This window comes from Zonotrichia leucophrys, chromosome 3 (genome assembly GCF_028769735.1).
Source record: "Zonotrichia leucophrys gambelii isolate GWCS_2022_RI chromosome 3, RI_Zleu_2.0, whole genome shotgun sequence".
In the NCBI taxonomy this organism is placed as follows: Eukaryota; Metazoa; Chordata; class Aves; order Passeriformes; family Passerellidae; genus Zonotrichia; species Zonotrichia leucophrys.
In genome coordinates this window covers 12,785,727-12,810,125 of record NC_088172.1, presented here as the reverse complement: position 1 = coordinate 12,810,125, position 24,399 = coordinate 12,785,727, and the positions used below count along the sequence as shown (strand labels likewise).

Here is a 24,399-nt window from a genome sequence, read left to right as displayed (position 1 = left end):
CCGGCCGCTCCGAGCGGGGCTCCCAAGCTCTGCGCTGAGGCATGGCCCCATCTCTCCCTCTCTCCGCCTTTCCCGGCCCTGTTTTCCATCCGGTCCCCACAGCGGTGGCCCCGGGGCCCAGCGGCAGCCTCGGCAGGCGGACAGACGGACGGTCGGTCCGTCGGTCGCCGCTGCTGCCCGGCGCCGCCACCGGGGGGCGCTCCGGCACCACGGATGGCGGCGGTGCGGCGGGGCCGCGGCGCTGGGGCTGCGGAACGAGCGGGGCTGCGGACGGGAGGAAACCCCAGCTTTCCCCCCTCCCTGATCACCCTGCTCCTCGCTCATCTCTGTTCCGCGTCCCGAGTTTGCGCACCCGCTCCGAGGGGACGTGACATCCCTTATTTTGGCCCGAAGGGGTCCCGGAGGACCGCGAGTGTTACCGGGGATGCCGTTCCCCACGGGTGTGGGAGCAGCCCCGCTGCTGGCGCGGAGCCCCCCGGGATGCTCTGTCTGGGCCCTCGGGCAGAGAAGGGCCCGGCTATTTTGCCGTGTCACTCTCTGGCACGGCCTGCTGCAGAGGCTGGAACACGTCGGGGGGCCCGGGGACGCTCACGAGAGCGAGTGATGGGAGACCCTCGCGGAGCCTGGTCCCCAGAGGATTATCCGATTTTGAAAGGTGAAGTTCCTGAAGGCACGGAATTTCAGACGTGGGCTACGGGGTCGGAGGGACGGTCGGTGCGGCCGTGCGCCCCGTCCCTCAGCCCGGGGAACCGCACCCGCCCCGCCGCAGGCGAGGGCTGTCGGGAGGAGTGTGTATTTAATGCAGGTTTAATGTATGTATGGCTGCATACGGTTGAGGCTAGACACACCTGAACCGTGACACCATGATTATTATCACCTTTGCCCTCAAGGCTCCTGGGAGTGCCGCACTCCCTTGCAAGAAGATTGTGCCAGGGACCAGCCCAGCCTCGGGTCCTCCGCGGGGGCGGCGGGGGCTGCGTGGAACCCCCCGCCCGGGGACACCCTCCGCGCCGCCGTCCGTCGAAGCCTGCCCGGAGACTCAATTTTTCCACTGCCCTCCCGCGTCCTCCCCGATTGGGAAGCCTAGGGGAGGGAGGGAGGGGGCGGCGGGCCGGGCCCCTGCCTCCGGGCGCGCTGCCGCCGCGGCTCCCGTCTCATGCCGCAGGAATGCGCGGAGGTATGCGCCAGTTTCCAGAAGTGGATCCCCTTCCTTGCTGGAGCACAGCAGCGCATATATCACCCGGTGGCAGCAGTCCACCTTCCCTGAAGTTTCGTAACCGCTTACGAGGGTAAATTGAGAGTTGGGAACAGCCCTCTATTAAGTAGCAGATTGAGAAGAGGCTCTTCCCACTTGGAGAAGGCAAGTCTTCCCAGACAGACCCCTCGCATCGGGTGCTACAGTAATCGAGACGCCTCCTCTGCGCTCACTGTTGCCGCTGCTGCTGCTCCTCATTCGCCGCTGCTGCTACTTGCTGCTCCCTCCACAAGGTGCCCCCGGAGCTTCATCCTTAATCCTCCTCCCTTTACCCAGGTTCGACGGCTGCGGCTCCCGCCGCTGCGGGCACCACCGGAGCCATCGCCGGAGGAGCTGTCCCGTTACGGACCCCGGCGCCCTGCGGCCACCCCGGAAGGTCTGTGTGTGTGTGTGCCCGCGCAGGAGCGGGGTCCCTGCCCGCCGCGTCCCGCGTCCCGCTCTGTCCGCTCGCACCGCGCACGCAGCCCCTGGAGCTGCCGTGGGATGAGGAAGGAGCGTGTGCGCGTTGGGCATGCCGGAGCCGGCTGCAGCTGCGGTCGGGCGGGCCGAGAGGCTCAGGGCAGAGCGCCCCGGGGCTGCTGGCTGCCAGCCCGGGAAAGGCACGGGGAAGCCCGGCGGGATGCGGCCCCCAGCGCTGCCCGCGGACGGGTGCCTGGGCAGAAAGGCGGGCAGGGGCGGAGGTGTCCCGGAGACGGAGGCTCAGGGTGGCCGGAGGCTCCAGGCGGAGCCTGCTGTCAGCGCCCAGGGCGCCTGCAGGCATGCTACCGCTGCGGCTTTGGCAGGAGCTCTCGCTTCCCTCCCTTGTGTGTGCAGCTGCCGGTGATGCTTTGTCCTGCTTCCAGTTTTTTATATCTTTGATAGGCTTTTCCTGCGCTTTTTTTTTCTTTTTTGTTTACGTTAGTTTTTTTCTTCTTGAAAGTGTTAAATGTCATGCATTGTGTGGTTTAGAAATGCTTTGGCTAAGCTTTTGTAGGTTGAATTAGCCTCAGATAGGATTGGCAGTGTGAAAGCCCGGGTTTGACTTTTTTTAAGTGGTCTCTAAAGATCAATGAGAAAACCTTTAGTACTGACACAAAGTCTGCTGCGTCCATGCTGAGCCAGGAGGGGGTCCTCTGTCACCTCCAGGGTTTCTTTCACACACCTAAATTTGTGAGAAGGAAACAGTGTTTTTAGGTTAGCAAATTAATGCTTTGGCTGAGGTGGTGTTTTTCATGAAATAAAAACGTGTATAAGGAATGGAAGACCTGCAGCAGTGGAGAATTCCTAGATGCCTTTGTGAGATGATTAATTTCTGTTGCTTTTCAAAACGATCAAAAGATGGCAGTCAAAGCTTGCACGAGCTTATCAGGACAAAATGTCCTTTAGCATTGAATTTAGGCGATCTTTCAACTCTCTGCAGGATATTGTAGATCTGCCCAGGGGCAGCCGTTTCCCACGCAGAGCAGTGATACGATTTTGGAGCTTTCAGAGCATCTTAATACTAACCTTGGCCTTTCTTGTGTTAGTGTCATTATGGTCAATATTGCTCTTGCTTTTCTGTTTAGCCACTGGAACTGCCATTAGACTGAAACCTTTACTTAGATTTTTGTTGAGATTTTGGTATTTTCGTGTGCAGTCAAGGCGTTTGGCTAAGGCAAGTATATACAGCTGCTCAAATGAAGCCTATTAAGCTCAGATCAGTAACTGGGAAGTTCCTGGATCTCCATAGCGTCTTCCCACCAAATGTGCCTTGCTGGGTAGTTCTTTAGATGGTAGAAGAATATAGTTTTCCCTTTTAGTTGTTTCTGCAGACTAATGATTTATGTTTTCTTCTTTTGTTTTGCTCTTGGAACATTCCTGATAAAATTTGTTGCCTAATTGCTTTTGGAATGGTCTTTCCCCCAGCCTAATTATGATATATGATGCATGTATGACTTTATTCATACAAATTGCCACTCTCCTACTTCTTGAGATAAAAAATCTGAAACTATAGAAACACTTACATGCATGTGTAGGTTCATACTAGACTTTACTTAGACAAAGAAATAATTTGGAAAGTTTTGCTAGAGTAGTTGGCAGTAATTTTACATGAATTGGAGCATATAGGTATGAAGGTATGGCTGTTTGCAATTAGGAGCCACTAACTTGGCCTAATCCCACTTCTTTTGCTAGACAACCAGCAGTTGGTGTGAGACTCTTATGCCTGTCAGCTTTATATAGTGTATTTTAAATATATTTTCTCTCAGGACATGTAAATGAATTATCAGATGTTGAAACATCATGGCTAGACAGACGTGTCAAATTTCAGATGTGTGTTACACACACTTCTGTATAACCTATTTCAGACTTTCAAGAAATGAAGAATAGCGCAATTGTAGGCAGAACCCCTCAAAAAAGTTTTATTACAGTTTCCAAACTGCCTTGAGACCAGTAAAACAAAGCTAACTAAGTGGTTCAACAGTTATGAAAAAGGAGCCGATTAAAATCCCCAGCTGAAAGAGACATTTAGTTGATCCAAAGCAGGAATGACCTCTGAATTAGCTATCATCACATTCAGCGATGAAGTCATGGAGCTCCCTTCTGGCTGCTGCCTGTGCGGAGGCACAGATCTTCACTGCGTTTCCCTGATCAAATTAACCCTAACTGGGTTAAAGCTTCGTGTGCTTACTGTGATTGGAAAGGTTCAGCAACAAAAGGCACATTATAGTGAGACGAGACTCCCCAGTTAGTCACACAGATCTTTCGTCGTCTTGGACAGCTTTCAAGTCTAGAGGTTTCAACCTGGTCCCGTGGGTGGGGGCTGGGGATAAGGGAACAAAGCGAAATCCACGGTTTGTCTTTTTTATGTTTCATGAATACACCCACGCAATCCTTTAATCCACATGTATCATTTCCTTCTCGTTTCTCCCCCTTCCTCCCTTCCCCATCATTGCAGATTCATTCATGTTGTTGTGATCTGAAAGGGCAGAAATGAAGACAGCGCTGTGCTCGGCAGTCGCTGCTCTGTGTGCAGCCACCCTCCTCTCCTCCATCGAGGCTGAAGGTAACCTTCTCCTCCCTGCCCTCTTGCCCTGGTGCCCCGCTGACCAGCAAACCTCACAATCAGCCTTGAGCTACTGGCTCTCTCCCTCTCTGTTTTTGAGTGTGAATACTTCACCTTCTTTCTTTCTCTCCTTCAGAGAAACGCCTCTCCTTCCTTGCCCAGCTCCTTCTGTGTTCTGTTTCTCCCGGCTAGTGGGCCGGAGCGTAGCTCCCTCTCTCTGTCCCTCTGGTGTGCTGTCCGCACCACCCCACAGGCAGGACCTGGGCCAGCCGCTGTGGCCACCCGGGCGCAGGGCCCGAGGAGCCCTTTGCCGCTGGCGGGCAGCCCGGCGTGGCCGGGGCCATGGCTCTGCCCCCAGGATGGACCAAGAAGGGCTGGTCTCTGGCTTCGTTTAGTAATGTTGAGAGAGGACACGGAAAACCTACTACTCAACAACCTGCAACTTTGAAATAAAATGCTCCAACAGAGTCTGGCTCTCTGCGCCTGTGTGTTGTGTCCGGCCGGCCGCCTCGCCCCCGCCCCACCGGCCTGCCTGCCGGTGCATCGGCCTCCCCTGCTCGGCGGGGCGACCCCCGGCTGAGCCTCGGGGAGGCCGGACCCTCCCTCAGGGACACTTCAGCTTCTGTGCTGGGTCTGACCCGGGGAACACGCCTGGGAGGTGCTGCCAGCGCTGTGACATGTGTCATGGGCACTGCTGAAGGGAAGGCTGGGCCAGGCCTTGCTGTGGCAGCCGGGGCTCCAAGGCTCTGGCATGCAGGTGGTACCGTCACCTCCAAAAAGGCTTTCCTTTTTCTTCTCCTCCTCAGCCCTCAGAGCAGTCTCTCTGGGGGCTGAGGCCCCTGTGAGCCCTGGCAGCATCTTGCCTCCAGCTGAAGACCTGGGGAGACCCATCTTCACTGCCACACTTGGCGCAGTGTGGCTCAACATGGCCTGGCCTGGCCTTTGCTCCCCAATGGATTAACAGCAACAGTGTCCTGTACCTTCAGTGTGAGCTGCTTGGCTCTTTGGTCATAGTCGTGGTGCTTCTGCCAGCTGTGGCTTCCAGGGGAAATAAAAAGGCTGAACGTCCTGCACTGAAATGACTTGATCTGACCTCTGGGAACTGACTCCATCATAGGTGTGAACTCTCCTGGATTTACTGGAAAAAGCCAGAAGCCAGCAACTGATAATTATTATTTATTTTTTTTTGCATTCCTTTCTGTCTTGAACTGAAAAAAATTCCCTCATCATGGCCTGCCACAAGCTCCCTTGTCCGGACCTGGTCACCTTGGCTGATCTCTTCTAAAAGCATGGGGTGTCAGAGATGCCTCTGCGGTGTTTGGCCCCCAGGCAGTAGTAATAGTGCTCGCCTGGGGCTTGCAGATGTAAAATACACTGGCTTTCTGGAAAAAGATGGCATTTTTGCCAGTAGTGCAACATCTGGTCACCCTAGGAGAGAATCAGTCCACTGCCTTCCTCTTGTGCTGTGTTGCTGTTGGCAAAGGAACCGAAAAAGGTCATTTGAAGTCATTTCAGAGCTGCATTTGAAACGCAGAACTGCTGTGCCAGAGAAAGCAGAGAAAGTGTACATTTTTGATGGAGGAAGGGAGTGGATGTGTTTGTGCATTCTTCCGCATCTTAGAAGGGATCTCACTCAGAGCTGGACTAATATTGCTGTTGTCCTGCGCTACGATTTGCATGTGTGGAGTATGTTATTTCGGAACGTAAGCAAAGGTGTTTTATTTAGCTATAGTGTAGACTAAACCAGCCATAGCTTCAGCACTGGTAAAGCAAGCTACAAAAATGTATTTGGAGCAACAGAGTTATAACAGCAAATCTTGACACATAGCTGGATGACCTTGATTAGATGTTGGAGGATGCACTATTGCCAAGGAAAAGAGTGGATAAAACCTGATCTTGAGAGTTGCAGAGGGCTCTTGGACAGAACTTACATTACTTTGCACTCAAAAATGTTTGATAAATAAAATACCTAATTTACAGTGATCTTCTTTCTATGAGAAAATTCTCCTAGCTCCAGAGTTTTGAAGTAAGAGCAGGGAAGTGTGGGGTGAAAAAATGTGGTGCTGAAAACGGAGTGAGAAATAGTGGTGCTGAAAATGAAAGTTCAAAACTAGGACTGCCTTAGAACTTGCTGTGGTGGGAATTGCTTCTGTAGAGATTTTTACAGTGGACTTTTGTTTGCACTATACTGATCATTCTTCTGCACTGTTTTAATTTTGTGCTGCAAGATTGCATAATTTTTTAAATTGCATCTTATTTACTTTAGCAAGTTATTTCCTTACTTACGTATTTACTTTATTTTGGTGTAATTGCATCGTAGATCCTGTTTGCTGAACTGACTTTCTCCTGTGAACATTTGTCCCTTGGTCTTATTTTTCCAAATTTCAGATTACTTTGTGGCAAAGATATCCTCCCCCACTAGTCAGTCCTGTGTCTCTTTTCTTGGTTCTTTTTGACTCTCCACATACCATTCACAGGATATGCATTTTAAAATTTCTTTCCCAAAGGTGTGGGCAGACACTTGATAGGATGAAAAGGTGAGAGAAGAATAAGAGAGAGAGCCATTTAATGTGATGAAAATTCTTGATATGACGTGGAAAGATGGGGTGAGAGCAGAGGAAAGAAAAAGCTTAGTTTTATTTTCTGCCCTCCTTCAGCTTTCGTTTTTCAGTCTCCCCTGGGAGGAGATCTGGTGTTTATCTGATGCTGCTGTCCATAGATTCCTGAACTTTCCAGTATGAAACTAGCTCTTCATCAGCATCACAGCTGCTCTGAAGTCCTTTGTGAGAGCTGTGCTCTGCTGCTCTTGGCAATGAGCAGTGAGCTGCAATAATGGCTCTAGAGCTTTTCTACAGAGGTACAGCAGAACAGGAGTTTCTAGTTGGGCAGTCACTGTAGGAGTAGAGGGGGGAAAGCCCACATATAGTCTAAATGCACTCATGCCCTTTCACTGGGGAAGTTGTTTGTTTATGGTGGTCAAGGAAGCAAATCTGTTTTCATGCTCAGCATTTTTGCTTTTTTTTTTTACAGTGAAATTCTTCTTGTTTTATTTTGCAATCCTTCTGATATCTCTCTCCCAGCTTAAACTCCCCGTATGTGATTCTATATTTTATACTTAGACATAAAGTTGTTTATACTTAAAGTTTTGTGCCTTTTTAGTCCAGCACAGCAATACTCCAGTGCATTCCATGTCTGTCCACATGTCAGATTTTTTTTCTGTTACAGTATTTTTTTCATCTGTGATCACAAAGAGCCAAAGACTCTTATTCTAGTCATAGTTAAGTACATTGGCATGTGAAGAATCTATTAATTATAACCTCCAGTTACTGCTGTGATGTTTTCATGGCTTCTGTAGCATATCATGTTTCTTAATACAGAGGGATTTTCAAAGGCACAGGAAAGAAATGAGGAAATCGTTGGTTTTGTGTAGCCTAACTGAGTTTCTGAAGGGGCTGACTTTTCAGTTTTTCAGGAATTGGTTTTCTAAGCTGGAGGTAGGGAAGGAGGGCATCACTAATCCAGGTGTGGAACCTTTGTATTTTGCATAAAAAGGTTTGTCTGGTGAAAAATCTGTTACCAGGACACCAGTGTAGTAAGTGACAAATAATTGCAGCATAGCAGTTACAAAGAATTAGAATTTTTGGCTTGTAATGAATCTGCATTGAGTACATTAATTTTCATTGACTGAATAATTCAGAGGTGATCTGAGATAGCTGAAACTTTTGAAGTTGTGAAACTCATTGGTAGAACCATTATTTTATTATCTTTTGATGGCAATATCTTTTGAGAAAGAAGCTGCTGATTTCCAAGTTCCTAAATAGAGAGCCATGTAGATTGACATGTGAAATTGAAATTTCTGTATACGTGAGGGTGACTTTACTTTTTCCTGCTGCTAATTAGAAGCAAAATATGCATGCATGTGTAAGTGTATATGCACATGCATATACATATATATGCACACAGGTGTAAAATTTGGTAAATATTCATATATACAATGTGTGTATATATATATAGGTTAGGTCGAGATATGTATGTCTTTATTTGTATAGGTATATAGTTTTAAAGGAAATTTTTGAAGTACATTTATGAGCTTTGCATCTTCAAATTTGAAGAAGCTTCATAAACATATATAAAATTAAAAAAATGCAAAGACACAGATGGCAAAATTTCTGTGTTGTGATTGGCAATGAATACCTAACAAGTCTGAGAACTGCTCTTTTTAGAAGTTGCCCTTTACTACATTTCTAGGCTGTAGGTCATTCCAGTCACATTGACAAAGCAGGCTTCAGAGGAGCTTAACTGGGGTCATCATCTAGTTAGTTGTTAATGAGTAAATGAGGAGTTCTGGCGCCTTCTAGCCTGAGGCCTTATCACTGGGGTGGTAAGGCTGAGCTTACTCTTCAGCTTCTGTAGATTGTATGATATTTTAACATGGGCTGGCACATTATTTTACATGCTAATTATAGTATGTCTTTTCTAGTGATGGAATCACAAAATATTTTTCACATAGGGATTGTGGATGGCAACTACTTCCAACTTATATCACTTCTAAATCTGGTTCTAGATATAAATTACTTGATATTGCAGTTACATTTTATTTCTATCTTGTTAAGGTATTCACTGGGATCCTCTAGCAGTCACATTGTGTTATCTGAAAAAAGCTGTAATTTTTTTATATTTCCTGTGAAGTGATACAAGCTAATATAAGACATGCAAGACCTGCATAGCATGAGAAAGATGCTTTGCCCTCTTTTTTTTTTGTTTCTGAAATTATAACCTTATTACATGTGTATATAACACAAAAACTGGCAATGTTTTAAGTACATTCTGTCTGATTTTTTTCTTTTGTTTTTCTTTTGTGGTGCATAATATAGAAGATCCTGTTAAGGAAGTGATCATAACACAGTTCCAAGAGTGGTCAAAATTAATGCTGTGGAAGCATGATTGTTGTACAGCAGGATATGTTTTTGCTACTCTGGAAACCTATAGGGGAGCCATGCATTTCTGTGCATCCAGGATTGGATCATAGTATGAAGGCAATACTACAACACCATGACACATTATGGTCATGATCCTGTACCTTGACAAGTCAGTGGGAGGTTTGGCATGGATGTTGATGGACCCAGGATCAGCAGTGTCACTACACTAAGAATAGGTGCAACTTCACTGCTGCAAGTAGCCTGACATCAAGACTGCTTGCTGGAGTTAAGCTGCACTCACACATAAGATTCTGTTGAGTGAAATTTTAAGGTTTGTCCCTGTAAAGGGGCAAACTCCTACTACAACAAGGGGCATTTCTTTGCTAGACTCTGGTTTGATTCAGTATTGCAAATGTATTATTTTTCCACTGGTGAATTCCCTTCTAGAAGAAGAATTTTAATGAGATGGAGTAACAGTTGCCCTGTTTTATTATCACAATACGGTTTTTATCATGTAAACATTTTTCTGTACTTCAGATCAGCTTACTACTCTCAGTCATATGACCATGGTTTGGTCATCACCCCACAGCTGGTTTCACTTGGGTGAAATCTGACCCCTGTGAAGGTCCATGGATGTTTTGGAGATTCTGTTTGAGTATCAAAAGCTCACAGGCCATCTGGAAGACATTTTGATGACATTGGATCCAAAGAGCTTTGTTTTTTTTTCACTCAAGAAAGATTCCTTTTTGGATTTCTATGAGAGAAGTATTCCGTGGTTGAGTTTGATAAGCCAGCCATAGGCTGAGAATGAATGGATTTAAGTACAGCAATGAAGGTGGGGATTAGATGTCAGAAATAACTATGATGATAAAGGCAGTGAGGTTTTGGAGCGATTTCTGTGGGAAGCTGTCAGTCTTGACAATAGTGGAGGTCTTTAAGAATGATCTGAGGAAAACATGTCGGGAATGACAGAGGGTGGCCAATCTTGTCTTGACCATGGGATGGACAAGGGGACCTTCAAGTTCCCCTGCAATGCCATTGTTTATGATCACCTGGATGAATGGATGCATCACTCATGTGTCAATGTACTATTCTTGTTACCTGCCAAGACCCACATTTGAATTTTCATAAAAAGGAAAACCATTCTTTAAAATGCTCAAGACTTTTCCTCACAGTCAGCTTTTTCAGTTTATCTGGAATCCGGTCATTTGGATATCAACAAGCTGGGCTGCTGCTGTCCTTCAGCAGTTAAAGCCTAAAGTCTCTGCTGCAACATGCCAATTTACTTGCAAGGTTGGTGGTGCTACTTTTTCCATGTACTGAATTTTTTTAAAAGCATGCTCAGGTCAGTTGTCTCTGCCTTTGCATTAAATTTGTCCTGAGCCATTGCTACTGAAACAATATTTTATAATGATATTCTTATCATCTAAATGTATTTTACTATTAACACATGTTGCATGATTTTGATACTAAGTAACTACTCTGCCATCTCTAGCATTGTGGTGCTCATAAACTGAATGATGAATAAACTGTGCATGCAGGTTAATGGGCTAATCTCACTGCCTGTGTATGGACAACAGGAAAAATAACATTTACTTCAGTACTAGTGTTATCTATTGTATCACTATTATAAAGCCATATTATCCTCTGGTCGGAAATTACAGAAAATTAAAAGGAAAAAAATGTCATATATTTTTAGCTCAGTTTTACTTTTTGTAATTGGACAGTGCCTTTTCATAATTAAACATTCTAGCGTTTACTACTTTATCTGCTTTTAAAATTATATTCAGATCTGATATGAAATCTGACATATGATGGAGATCTTCTATGAAACAGAAGATCTTTCTTTTAAAAATGCCTGCAAAACTCTCTTACTAGTAGTTAAGGAAAGTATGGCTGGATCTAATCATACTTTGTAGACCTATTTAAACAATAATATATAATACACCTACCATGCACTGACAGTGAGTCAGTAAAATACTGCATGAATAAGCATGACAATTTTAAAAAGAGAATATCATTATAAAATATTTATTAAATGTCTTTGTGTAATGAACCTTGTACATGGAGGCTTTGTCCATTGTGGGAAGCTAAAAAACCAATAATCAACATTTCATTTATGTATGCATGATGCTGCAAATTAGCATATATAAACTATTTCTTTCTGTACTGTTCAGTTACTTCTGTCATCAGCTCCTACAAATTTTATTTGCAGTCATTTGTTCAGTTCACTGGTGCCCTCTTTGCCATTTTCTATAAATTCTGTAAAATAAATGTCCTTAAATATATTTTGATGTTGTCTTTTCATAATTAACCATTGTGTTGTTTGGAACCATACTGGCATTTTATGTTAAAATGCCACTATTAGTATGGGTACACCTGCTGCAAAGGGAACATGAAAACAATAGTTTACACCTTTGAAATTGTACAGAAATCTGGTGTAAACAGGTAGAATTTATTTTTGAGAACTTCGCATCAGCTTGAATATTTTGGCAAATTGCAACCACTACTAATGCCATTTATTACTCCCTTAGTTCCTAAATCCTTTGTTGCTATATGCAAAGTAAGTCACTTTAGTGGCTTCTAGGAACAAAGGGGTGGAGTTCTCCATATTCTCCATATTTTGGAATATAATGATACATCAGTGTATCATTATTGCTGATATACATTTTGCATGTATATTCCTATCTAGACCCTGACAGAAATTGTTTTACTGAACATTAAATGCCCAGTCTTTTCCTGTATTCTTTAAATAGTTAATTTTCTCTGCCAAGTTTCTAGATTCAGTGAAATTGATAAGAAATATCATATGCAGAGACTATATTTTAAAAGCTGATCAATTCTTTGATGTCTAATTAGAAGAGTACTGTGTTCTCCACATCCTAAATGATCTCATGATATTGTAAGCAGGTTGTGATTTGGCATGCTTGTACGGATTGCACCCAGCATGTAAAAAAAATTTCCTTTAATTGTTATGTGAAATGTTTGCATATGTGGTGATTATCTGTGAACTCATTGTACATGTATCCAAATGTGTTTTCTATTGTGCTTGATTTTGCTGGCCATTCTTGAATGTCTTGGCAACTCAAGAAACATATGTTCTGTGCTGTCCTCTGTAATGCATATACTCTTTGATGTTTTGTCATATTTTGTCAGCTTTTATTTTACTCTTTTTCCAACAATATATCTTTATATTTGTTGGAAACAAATTTATGCAAAGACAATTTTAGTAAGCTTTGCTCAACCTTGTTTTATTTATTCATTTGCCAAAACTTGGTCAAGATTTTAAACATCTACCTGGTATAAATCTTTTGCAGTTAATCCACCATCAGACTTGAATTTTACAATTATAGATGAACATAATGTTCAAATGTCATGGAAAAGGCCACCAGATGCAATAGTGGGTTACAGAATAACTGTGGTTCCAACAAATGGTGAGTTCTGTCAACTTTTAAAATGTGATTACGTTTTGAAATGTTGAGTTTATTTTTGCCTATATCTAACTTAGGTATGAGAGTAGCCATTAAAATCTTTTGTAAGCTGGTGATCAGGGCTGGGTAGCTGCAGAGGGCATAGAGAAAAACCAGTTTTTCTTCCAAGTTAGAGCTATTCTTGCCTTAGTGTTTACCATTTTGGGACTGCAAGTTTTGGATGCCTTTGCTTTGTAGGGAGCAAAAAGGGTGTAGAATCATCACTCTGCTCCTCTTCTGTGCTTTCACCCTAAAGTTCAAAAATTGTATTGTGCTATGTAAGACAGCCATTATTCTATTTCACTTTTAGAAATAATCAGTGTAAAAGTGATATTGAATGAGAACAGGACATGATTTATTAGATGATAGTATATTTTGTATGTGCATATCAAGTTTCAAATTTCCTGGAATTTATCAAACACTTTAGCGTTTTTTTTCACTATTAAAAAAATCACATTGGCCTAAAATTTCATGTTTCAATATTTATACTTCATGAAAACAGAAAGTGTATAATTCTAAAATTATTGGATTTGAGATAGGTTATTGCCTATTGCATTTTGTTTTACAATCAGCTTACCAATATTGTATTTTAAGGCTGCATTGAGTGTTTTATATATTTATTGCAGATGGACCTACTAAAGAATTTACTCTTTCACCTAGCACTACCCAAACTGTCATATCAGATCTTACACCTGATGTAGAGTATATTGTATCAATAGCTTCATATGACGACAGAGAGGAGAGTCTGCCTGTTTTTGGCCAGCTGACAAGTAAGTAGCTGCAGTACAATTAGAAAGCCAATCAAGATAACTGAGTGGTCATGCACAAAACTTGGCTTTGATCCAGTTCTCCAACAAAATTGCCGCATACCTAAACTCTCCTTCAATGGAGCTGTCTGAACAGCCTTTTTCTATTAGTCCTAGTGGAAGCAGAGAAAATTTACAAGAGGTCAAAGGATACTAACATGGATAGAGTGTCTGCCAACCTCTGTAGAATTCTTGGCAGGAGGCCACTATGTTTTTTGAGCTATACCTCCTTCCAATAAATTGCATTTGCTGGATTCAGGGGGAAGACAATCATTGACCTCAGTAACAAATGAATTGAACTGGCATCCTGTGTGAGAAAGAAAACTATATTCATCAAATAATAATAAAATGTGACACAATAGACCTAAATGCATACTAAAATATGGAATTTAAGCTTTAATAATTTATATTAATAATTTAAAAAACATAAAATAAATTTAATTAAATTAAAATGCACAGCAGGCTCTTTTATATGACACATTTTGTATCATGTCTCAGGCTTCACAAAGAACCATGGGAAAATTATCAATTCTTTTAGGTGATAGAGAAGGGTAATACTGGTATTTCTTCCAGGCATGTTGCAGTTAATTGTCAGGAAATGACTCTACAAGATGTACAAATACAGAAGATTCTTAGATATTTACATTTTCTGTATTTTGTGTCCTGCTGAATACTATGTTGTCAAATCTGTAAGTACAGGTGGTATTTTCAGAACCTGCATTTGTATTTTTGTGTTCTGAGGCTTGTTAGATGCATGTCTCTAATTCCTTGTGTGCTTTTCTTTGATGTTTAAAAATGTGACCGTGTTTCCCTTATTCATTTTGTGTATGTTGTGCTTTGTGTAGTTCAGACAGGCGGCCCGGGGATACCAGAGGAAAAGAAGGTTGAGGCTCAATTACAAAGTAAGGTGCTTTGCTTTTCAACTTATCTGACATTTATCTTATCTGAAGTCTAGCTCACAAAGTTAAACTGTGCTTCTGTGCTACCTACCAAGAAGTTAACTTGTAAAGTTGTGTAGAGTTAAGAAAACTTGTTAAGGGACTTGTGATAGAAAGATAAGCTACACTGAAAGATTAAGGTGCAAAGCTGGTACTGAAACTAGGGATTTCATGCAACTAAACTGAGCAAGTCCATGAGTGTCATGGTCCTATCAACAAAAGGTGTTGTGCTGTGGATAAAAGGCTTTGCAGAAGTACCTGTGCAGCTACAATGGGAAAATAAAGATGTGAGGCACAAATGATAACAAAATAAAATTTTTTTGTAACATCAAATCATTGCAAAAGGTTTTGTATGGGTGTTTTCATCTGTTGTGGCATAACAGATCTTGTGGATTAGTGTGAAAGGTGTCTCAAAGCAGTTCCCTTTTGATAATGGCTGTAAGAAAACTCATATGAGTGTTCACTTATGTGAGTAATGTTTCCCCAAGCAAAGTATCCCAGATAAGACCAATCTTTTAAATATGTGTTTGCTTTGGCTTTTACCTACTAAGTTTCCATTAGACATTTCTCACTGATTTGTAAGAATGCAATTGCTAATTTGCTAATAGAGTTGGTTTTCCTTTTTTCCCTGTTGTGTTCCAGGATGCTCCATAAGTGCAATGACAGATTTAGTTTTCCTGGTAGATGGTTCATGGAGTGTAGGAAGAAATAACTTCGGATACATTCTGGACTTCATGGTTGCCCTTGTATCAGCTTTTGACATTGGGGAAGAAAAGACGAGAGTTGGAGTTGTTCAGTATAGTTCAGATACAAGAACAGAGTTCAATTTAAATCAGTATTTCAGAAGAAGTGATCTTATTGATGCAATTAAAAGGATACCTTACAAAGGTGGCAACACAATGACAGGTACAGATTTCCCACATACATGCTTATTCAAGCATTTCATTTCATAGTTCAAATTTGCTTCATATCCTAGTTATGCAAGTCTAAAAACACACAACTTGTGATGTTTGTTTTAGGTGAGGCTATTGATTACCTTGTTCAAAACACCTTCACTGAGTCTGCTGGAGCAAGAAAAGGCTTTCCCAAAGTAGCCATTGTCATTACTGATGGAAAAGCTCAAGATGATGTAGAAATTCCTGCAAGAGAGCTTCGCAACATAGGAGTTGAAGTTTTTTCCTTGGGTATGTTGAGTTTTTCTAATGATTGAGAGATAAAAGAGTTAATTTATAAGTTTTGCAGACAGTGGGGTTGAAAAATTTCATTATGCCCCTCTTTTCATATTTATGCCTTGAATGGGGTCATTTGTGCCCTCCAGAGTGGAACACACCACTTGTGTTAATTTGATGGTAATTATGTAGCTCCTACGTGGAGATTAATATGACTGACTAGCATAGTTTAAACCTTGGCCTTATTCTTACACCACATTATTTTCCCTGGTTGAAAATCGAGTCTGCCACCTCATTTCATTAATCATTATTTTCTGGTTTGATTATTGATCATGACAGAAGGCAGAACTAATTTAAACTCAGCCTTACCCCAAGATGTTTTAATACTTCACAGGTATGTTGAAGGTGTCTGTATTTTATGGCTACTTAACCATAGCCCTGTCTATTACAACTTCTAGGTATCAAAGCAGCAGATGCAAAGGAACTCAAACTAATTGCATCTCAGCCGTCACTGAAGCATGTGTTCAATGTGGCCAATTTTGATGGAATTGTGGATATACAGAACGAAATTATCTTGCAAGTGTGCTCCGGTGTTGATGAACAACTAGGTGAACTGGTTAGTGGGGAAGAAGGTGAGACACTTTATAAAAATGTATTTGTAGCTTCAGTTTATCCCAATGTCTATTGAAGAGACTATTCCTACTTCCTTTGCTTTATTTATGGAGTTTCATCTGTTGCCTCACTTAGCAAGTGTGGAAAACTGTTTTCAGTTTTGTGTCTTTAAATGCAGGATAACAGAACATGTGGTGTAGCAGATTTGGAATAGCTCCATTATTCCATAGTTTCAAAGGCAACACAGTGATGTGCAGTTTGGACACAGGCATCACTTCTGTGGAAAAATGTATTAAAGGGAAAAAAATTACTTGGTGAAGGGTCAAAATATGTAATGGATTGAGAACCGTTGAGAACCAAAGCATGAAAACTGGAGAAAACTGAAAAAATAAAGACATGAAGCTATATCATTGCAGCTTCCTCTCTCTGTAAGGTTTTAATAACTAGTTATTCTTTGACAAAAATGGCAGTAGAGATGACTCTGCTGTTGTAGTATTCTGCTCAAGTCTGCATTTATTCACATTTTCTACCGTGTTCCTGTAAGTGGTTCCTTCACTTTTGATTGAAGCAGTTTTAGAGCTGGGCAGCACTTCTGGAACTTATGCTATACTTGGGGGACCACAAATGCATTGCTCATATTTTTGCCCTCTCACTGATGTCTCATTTGGACTGTCCTGTAATTAATTTCTGTCTATTTATGCTAAAAAAAACCCCAAAAGTGATTTTTAGTAAAGATCAAGCAAAGATAACTAAACTTATTCCAGAAATAAAAACTGTTAAGCAAATATGTTTATAAATTGTACCTAATATTTGGATTTGTTTTTGATTTCTTTCAGTGGTGGAGCCTCCTTCAAATCTGGTGGCAACTCAAGTCTCCTCAAAGTCTGTTAGAATCACTTGGGATCCATCCACAAGCCAAATAACTGGCTATCGTCTGCAGTTCATTCCAATGATAGCTGGGGGAAAACAGCATGTACTGAGTGTGGGTCCTCAGACAACTGCTCTCAATGTTAAAGATCTCTCTCCAGACACAGAGTATCAAATTAATGTTTATGCAATGAAAGGACTGACCCCCAGTGAGCCAATAACAATAATGGAAAAAACACAACAAATAAAAGTTCAAGTGGGTGAGTTTGGAACCACCTAATTTTCAAATTGTCTCGCTTCATTGATGAAATCTCTGATGCTTGTTCTAATATTATACCTTTATTATTTTTGAGACAGCTTTGCTTAGCATGGTTTACTTTGTTTATAAGCAGTTGTGTGTGATATACAAACTACAGATGCGATTGTAATGCTATGCGGCTATTGAAAATCCATTTACAGTGATTGTTCTTTTCCTTTGCAGAATGCTCACGTGGTGTGGATGTAAAAGCTGATGTTGTGTTTTTAGTGGATGGTTCCTACAGCATTGGTATTGCCAATTTTGTCAAAGTAAGAGCCTTTTTGGAAGTGTTGGTTAAAAGCTTTGAGATATCACCTCGAAAAGTACAGATAAGTCTTGTCCAGTACAGCAGAGATCCCCATATGGAGTTTTCTTTGAACAGATACAACAGAGTGGAAGACATAATTCAGGCTATTAACACCTTCCCCTACAGAGGTGGATCTACCAACACAGGCAAAGCAATGACATACGTGAGGGAGAAGGTATTTGTTACCAGCAAAGGATCAAGACCAAATGTGCCGAGAGTAATGATTCTTATCACTGATGGAAAATCATCAGATGCTTTTAAAGAACCTGCAATTAAGCTGAGGGATGCAGATGTAGAAATATTTGCAGTTGGTGTGAAGGATGCAGTGCGCACAGAGTTGGAAGCTATCGCATCACCTCCTGCGGACACCCATGTTTACACAGTGGAAGATTTTGATGCTTTTCAAAGAATATCATTTGAACTTACACAGTCTGTCTGTCTACGAATTGAGCAGGAGCTGGCTGCTATAAGGAGAAAGTGTAAGCAACTACTATTACTTACTTACAGGAATGTAGAAAATGCAATGAAAAGAGGATCTGAACCAATGTTTTGTGCTTATAGTTACCTAAAGAATTTATTTTGATGAAATTGTCCATATACAAATGATAATTTTAATAACTGGGGATTTGCTTCTCATTTTCAAATATATTAAAAGCAACAGATAACATTAATGGATAAATGGAAATGAAAAAAAAATATTTGAGAAAATTTTTCCCCCACCCCTGTTAGATATCTAAAAAGCTAATAAAATGTGTGCCTATTGGAATGACCTTAGTGGATATGCTCTGCTTTTGCACTCAATGTCTTGAGTAAAACACTTACCAGAGCATTCTTTTTTTAGCTCTACAAAATGAGGTGGCAAGTCTAAGCTTGTCTTTTAGATGTTCAAAGGCAATGAAATAAGGCCAACGACTCTAGAGGGCAATTTGATTAAGTTTTTGGGTAAAATTAATGGCCCTCTGAAATGGGCTTAGACAAGACAACTTGAGACAGCAGATGCTAGGTGATAGTGATTGCAATCTAACTGTACAGACTGAAGTGAAGAGCACATGAAAGTCTTCACCTGCATCCAAATTAGGCCAGCATGGATAATGTTTAACATTCAAAAGTTTTCTAAATTACCATCTTCGGTCAGATAAAGGTACTTGAGATTAGTTGCACCCACAGCGCCCCTATCTATGCTTAGTAGGACACTAACATTGAAAAGTCCCCACTGTTGAAAGCCCAATTCTCTTTAAAATTAAACCTTTTGTTTCAGGATAGCTTTAAGGAACAAACCAGCAAAGCAGCCTTTATTTTAGAGGGCTTGAACAGTTTTAAGATCCCCACTGACAGGCTGACTAGGCCAAGCAAAACAAGCCCAGGATGTCAGATTTGTGTTTGTTCCTTGTGTCAAATTCCTTGTTCTCCCTTTGACTTCATTCCCGAAAAAATACTGGTTTTTATTTTGTCTTATTTTTAATCTAGACCTGAAAAAAAAAACCCAATAATTTTTAGTTTCCATTGAGGACATAATGTTATTGCTGTTCATTGGACATATGAAGTAGGGAACACAACTTGATAATCAGATTCTAAATTAAGTTTTCATAAATATATATATTTTTTAGATGGACTGTTTTCATTTACCTAGAAATCAGTGAGTAGTGCTTCTACTTACTGTGAATGATTTTAGGCAGCCTAGGTATGATCTTCTTGAAATTTGATAGATATAAACAAGTGTAGAAAACAAATCTTGTGCACATGCAAAAAAAAAAATCTGTTAAATTAGAATAAATACAATTATTGAAGAACATTTAATTATTTATTTTATAAATTTTGTGTTTAACATATTCTGGCAAGTATGCCTCATATGCACGTTTTTATTTCCATACAGCTTACGTACCTGCAAAGAACATGGTCTTTTCTGACATAACATCAGAGAGTTTCAAAGTGAGCTGGTCTCCAGCTGGACCTGAGGTTTTGTCCTATCTCATTAAATATAAAGTAGCAGTTGGTGGAGATGAATTCATTGTTTCTGTACCAGCTTCAAGTACCAGCTCAGTTCTCACCAACTTACTACCTGAAACAACCTATGCAGTCAGCGTGATTTCTGAATATGAAGATGGTGATGGCCCTCCCTTGGATGGAGAGGAGACCACCTTAGAAGGTAAGATTCCCATTATTCTCAGATACAAGGGATTCACATGTTCAAATAAGAATTTGCTTAGCTGGAGAACAAGGAAATGAGGAAGAGCCAAGTAAGGCTGAAAAGCTGTGCTGCCATGCAGGATGAGAATAAACATTATTGTATCTCAGTGCATTCAGTAAAGATTTAAAATTCTAATAATATGGAAGCATTAAGTTGCTAAGATTGCAATTTAATTTTTCTGAGGTTGGCTGCGTTCCTCTGCTGTGTTCCTTTGCAGTGGCCTGCTTTCAAGTGAAGTAGTGTGCTCTCGATAATAAATTCCATGGCATGAATAATTGTCAATATAGACTCAACTTGGACTAGATGAACATTGCAGACCCTTTCCAATGGAACTATTCAGTTCTATTCTACCCTATTTAATAATTATGAGATTGATGCAGGAATGCATGTTGACTTCAATACATTTAAAGACAAATGTGTGCCTACACAATTTGCTATGTCTGCATCTAATATAACACTAATAGAAATCTTTTTTTATATACACTAGCCTTGAGTTTTGGTTAACTTTTTTTTATGAGAAATTCATTGGTCTGATCCAATAACTGATTCAAAACTTCCATTGATGTCCATGTGTTTAATGTGACCAGTGGCTGTAAATTTAAGCATGGTAGCTTTACTTTTCCTTGTTAGAGTTGCCATGATGCATTTCTCCTGATTGAAAAGAGCAGCATGACAGTAGATATGATTTGCTATTCCAGTAGTTGAACACTCAGTCTACTCTAAATCATGCTTTTAAAAATATTGATCTACTCTTTTTCATTATTCCATGCTGTCATTTGTGACCTTTGGTGACATAAATGGTTCCAAGGGAGCAAAAGAAACAGGTTGAAGATTTGTTAATTGCTCTTTCCTCTTAAGACTGATAGAAATAAACACTTATAAAATTGCTTAGTTTGGATGTTAAGTTTGGAAGATACAGGTTTCACTGTCAGCGTGCACATTTCCATGACTGTACCAGTCAGAATATTTTGGCCAGAATAATTTTCCCTTAGGAAAACAGACAACTCTTGGCTGATAGAACATGTATCTTGTGTGCATAAGGAACAGGAGAAGGAAAAGATTTAATAAAAATAATCTGCCTTCCCATTTGTAACTGATACTACCTTAAATAATTATTAACATTGTGATCTGATGATGTCCCAGCACGTCTCAGAAGACAGAGTTCTTCTACAGCCACGTAAACATCAGCAGCTCTCCATGCAGATCTAGCTAACAGTTTGAGCCAGATGGCTTTCTTGGCAATTAACTTTGGTTTCAGGCTTTTAAAGAATTTGAGGTTGAGTATTGTGTTTCGGATTAATAGAAAACAAGTTTCTTCTTTAAAACTTGGATTATTAATTACTCTGCTCTTACTTTTGAAGAACAGTACTTTTGGAATATAGATAGCAAACAACAAAAAATCAGAACTTTTTTTCCCTAAGTGACAATGTTATGTGCTGCTAGGCAGCGTGCAGTACAGTGGATCTTAATTTCTGTTGGAAGAGTCAAGTCTTTTTTCCTGTGCCCACTGAGCTCATATGAACTGCTGTATCTTTTGTCAAGGAGCAGGCTAGGTTAAAGGATTCCCCACAGTTTTTTTTTTCTTTACTTTCTAAGATAACAAGCCATTTCTTTGAATTAGAGACTAAATGAAGAAACCTTTTTTAAACATTAGATGCAACTTGTATTTCAATTAATATATTTTTTGTTTGAAATTCAGAGAAATAGAATTGGTTTGGTGGGGTTTTTTTTTGCTCTTTGTTCCTTGTTTGTTCTTGGAAACAGGATAGCTGGGTGTGTAGTCAGGTGTATCTAACAACTGCCAATGAAATGGGTGCAGAATCAAATGGATGCAGCAAGGAAACTTTTATCATTTGTTGTGTTAAGAAGTTTCCTCACTATGCCCAAATGTCCCTTACACAGTTCAGTTCTACTGTTACCACTAAACACAGTCAGACTATCTTAAGTTTCAGAAGCAGTTGTATAAACTGGGATGAATGTACTTTTGGAGGCAACTTTGTTCCACTGCTGAATGTAACTATGATCCTAAATTTTCAGAAATCACAAAAGGTATGTGTACCCTAAAGCAATGGGTAGGCAATAGAAGCAGTTTTGGTAACCTGGATGAGCTAACAGAATGATTGACGTGGTTTTGCTTCAGATACTTCTTCATTAAAGACAAATATTTACAACTTACATGTGTATATTTTTTTGCAGTTAAAGGTGCTCCTCGAAACTTAAGGATTACAGATGAAACTACTGATAGCTTTGTAGTTGGCTGGACTCCAGCACCAGGAAATGTCCTGAGGTACAGGCTTGTTTATAGACCACTTACTGGAGGAGAAAGGAGGCAAGTGACTGTATCAGCAAATGATAGGTCAACTACTCTGCAGAATTTGATCCAAGATACAAGATATGAAGTTTCTGTTGTTCCTGAGTATCAGTCTGGGCCTGGGAATTCATTGAATGGATATGCAAAAACTGATGAAGGTACATGATCAATGCTGTGAACATAGTAAGCATGAGAAAAACTTGCTGCATGTTGACATATTCATACTGAAAGGACAATAAACCACATAGTCCATATATATTATCTTAGATAAACAGAGAGTTATAACATTGCTCAAGCCTAGCTGAGAGGTAACGTAAGACAATAGAATTTATCAAAATTGCAGTATTTCATTTTAAAATATAGTATCTTGAACCTGATATGGCAAGGTAACTTGGGTGAAGAATCTACTTGTATGTTTAATTAGTTGTTCCCATGATTCTTTATATTGTCAATGATATAAATTTTATACTTGATATAAATTCAGACTCTGTTTGCACTTTGTGCTGAATGTTTAGCAAGAAATTAATGGAACATTTAATTTTCTCAAGTTATCACTGTAGATTTAGTGAATGTGAAAATGCATGATCCTTTAACACGTATCATGCCTGATTAAACAAAATATAGAGAATACCAAAAGTGTGACTGTCCTGATCATTGTTGAAGTTTCACTGATCCATGAAAGTCGTCATCAAAAAGACCTCTTTAGAAAACCAAAACGTGTTAATTTCACATTTCATTTGTCATCTTTGACTTGATTCTGAATACAGTGACTTCAACATGGATCTTTGTTGAATCTGAGCATATCTAGAGGTGCTAGTATGTATAAGTGCTCCAGGATTGAGCCTGCTTTAACAGGAAAAAAAAAAAGGACATTATTGTGCATTTTTGCCTCAGGAGGGTGGGGATGGGAATGTACAGTCCTGATTACAGTAAAGATACACCGTAGCAGGGTTGGTCCAGCCTATTAGAGAAATTTTTTTAGCATAAAATCCTATGTAGTGTTAAACTAAAGATAAACCAAGAAATTAAGCTTGCTTCAACTTTTTGTCAACATCTTTTAACATGTGCAGTCCGAGGAAATCCAAGGAATTTGAGAGTTTCTGATGCTACAACATCAACAATGAAGCTGTCTTGGGGTGCTGCTCCTGGCAAAGTGCAGCAGTACTTTATAACATACACTCCAGTCGCAGGAGGTGAAACCAAGGAAGTGACTGTGAAAGGTGACACCACCTCTAAGGTGCTGAAAGGCTTGGACCAAGCCACTAGGTATGCACTGACTGTGTCTGCCTTGTATGCCTCTGGAGCCGGAGATGCCCTTTCTGGAGAGGGAGAAACACTTGAAGGTAATTATTTATTGTTTCTGTTATTATTTATTCATTATCAGACCGATGTTTATGGTGTCTTAAAGCGTCTTCCTGAGTTTTCTGTAGAAGTAAATATCTAAATGAAAAATAGACATAGACATTCTCTTACTTTACATGGACTTTCCAAATCTTCTGTCTCTAGAAGAAAAAAATGGGTTAAATCACTAGTTGTGGAGGAGACTCTGTGTCTCTTGAAAAAGCTATTGCAAGAAGCACCAACCACAACTGACTGTGCTTCCACACCAGCCTTCATTAAATATTTTGTCTTATAACTTATCTTCCGAGCTGTTTTAGTGGCATATTCTTCTTAATGTAACGGGATTAAGTAATGGGGTTAAAATATCTCATCCATATAAAAGTTTGCAACATTTCTACAGCACTGAGTTTGAAACATGTTCAGTGGCCATTTTTGCATCAGAGAAACAACACATAGTTTTAGGCATACAGAGTCAAATCCTGCTTTTAACAAAGAACCTGCAGCTAACCATAAACAGAATGCTGGCAAAATCATAAGTCAGACCCAAAGGCTTTCTTATAAGGAGGAAAGGCTGTTCTTTCTCTGACATTGAGCAGATAATTTCCCAGACTAATTCTCTGTGAGCATTCTCAATGTGATCTGTAGATTGTCAGAGGATAGGGAAAGCTTGTAGGCCTTGAAAGGAAGTGTGACTCTGCTCTGTGCTGGCCAGGGATGCTCTGCTGAAATCTGGCACTGCAGCTGTGTAGGCACTACACTTGAAAGCATCTTATGAATGAATTATGTGGCATTAAGGCTTGTCTCTTGATGCTAGTCAAGTTACTTGATTCTCGATTTCTCTACCAGTTCAACTTTTTGTTCATGACATAGGTTACAAAAAAATCCAGAGAACATAC

At 40.7% G+C, this 24,399-nt stretch overlaps 1 protein-coding gene across 1 annotated transcript in view; it reads left to right on the top strand.

The window, feature by feature from the left end:
* The first annotated feature begins 1,201 nt into the window (after positions 1-1,201).
* Positions 1,202-24,399, top strand: part of COL12A1 (collagen type XII alpha 1 chain) — a 99,619-nt gene continuing 76,421 nt past the window's right edge. Inside the window, exons 1-13 of the mRNA XM_064707404.1 lie at positions 1,202-1,631; positions 4,170-4,277; positions 12,514-12,630; positions 13,293-13,436; positions 14,318-14,374; positions 15,053-15,316; positions 15,430-15,594; positions 16,038-16,211; positions 17,028-17,318; positions 17,540-18,142; positions 19,537-19,809; positions 22,048-22,320; positions 23,233-23,505. Of these exons, the coding sequence (XP_064563474.1) occupies positions 4,205-4,277; positions 12,514-12,630; positions 13,293-13,436; positions 14,318-14,374; positions 15,053-15,316; positions 15,430-15,594; positions 16,038-16,211; positions 17,028-17,318; positions 17,540-18,142; positions 19,537-19,809; positions 22,048-22,320; positions 23,233-23,505 (2,707 nt within the window). The 5' untranslated portion in view covers positions 1,202-1,631; positions 4,170-4,204. The remainder of the gene's footprint in view (positions 1,632-4,169; positions 4,278-12,513; positions 12,631-13,292; positions 13,437-14,317; positions 14,375-15,052; positions 15,317-15,429; positions 15,595-16,037; positions 16,212-17,027; positions 17,319-17,539; positions 18,143-19,536; positions 19,810-22,047; positions 22,321-23,232; positions 23,506-24,399) is intronic.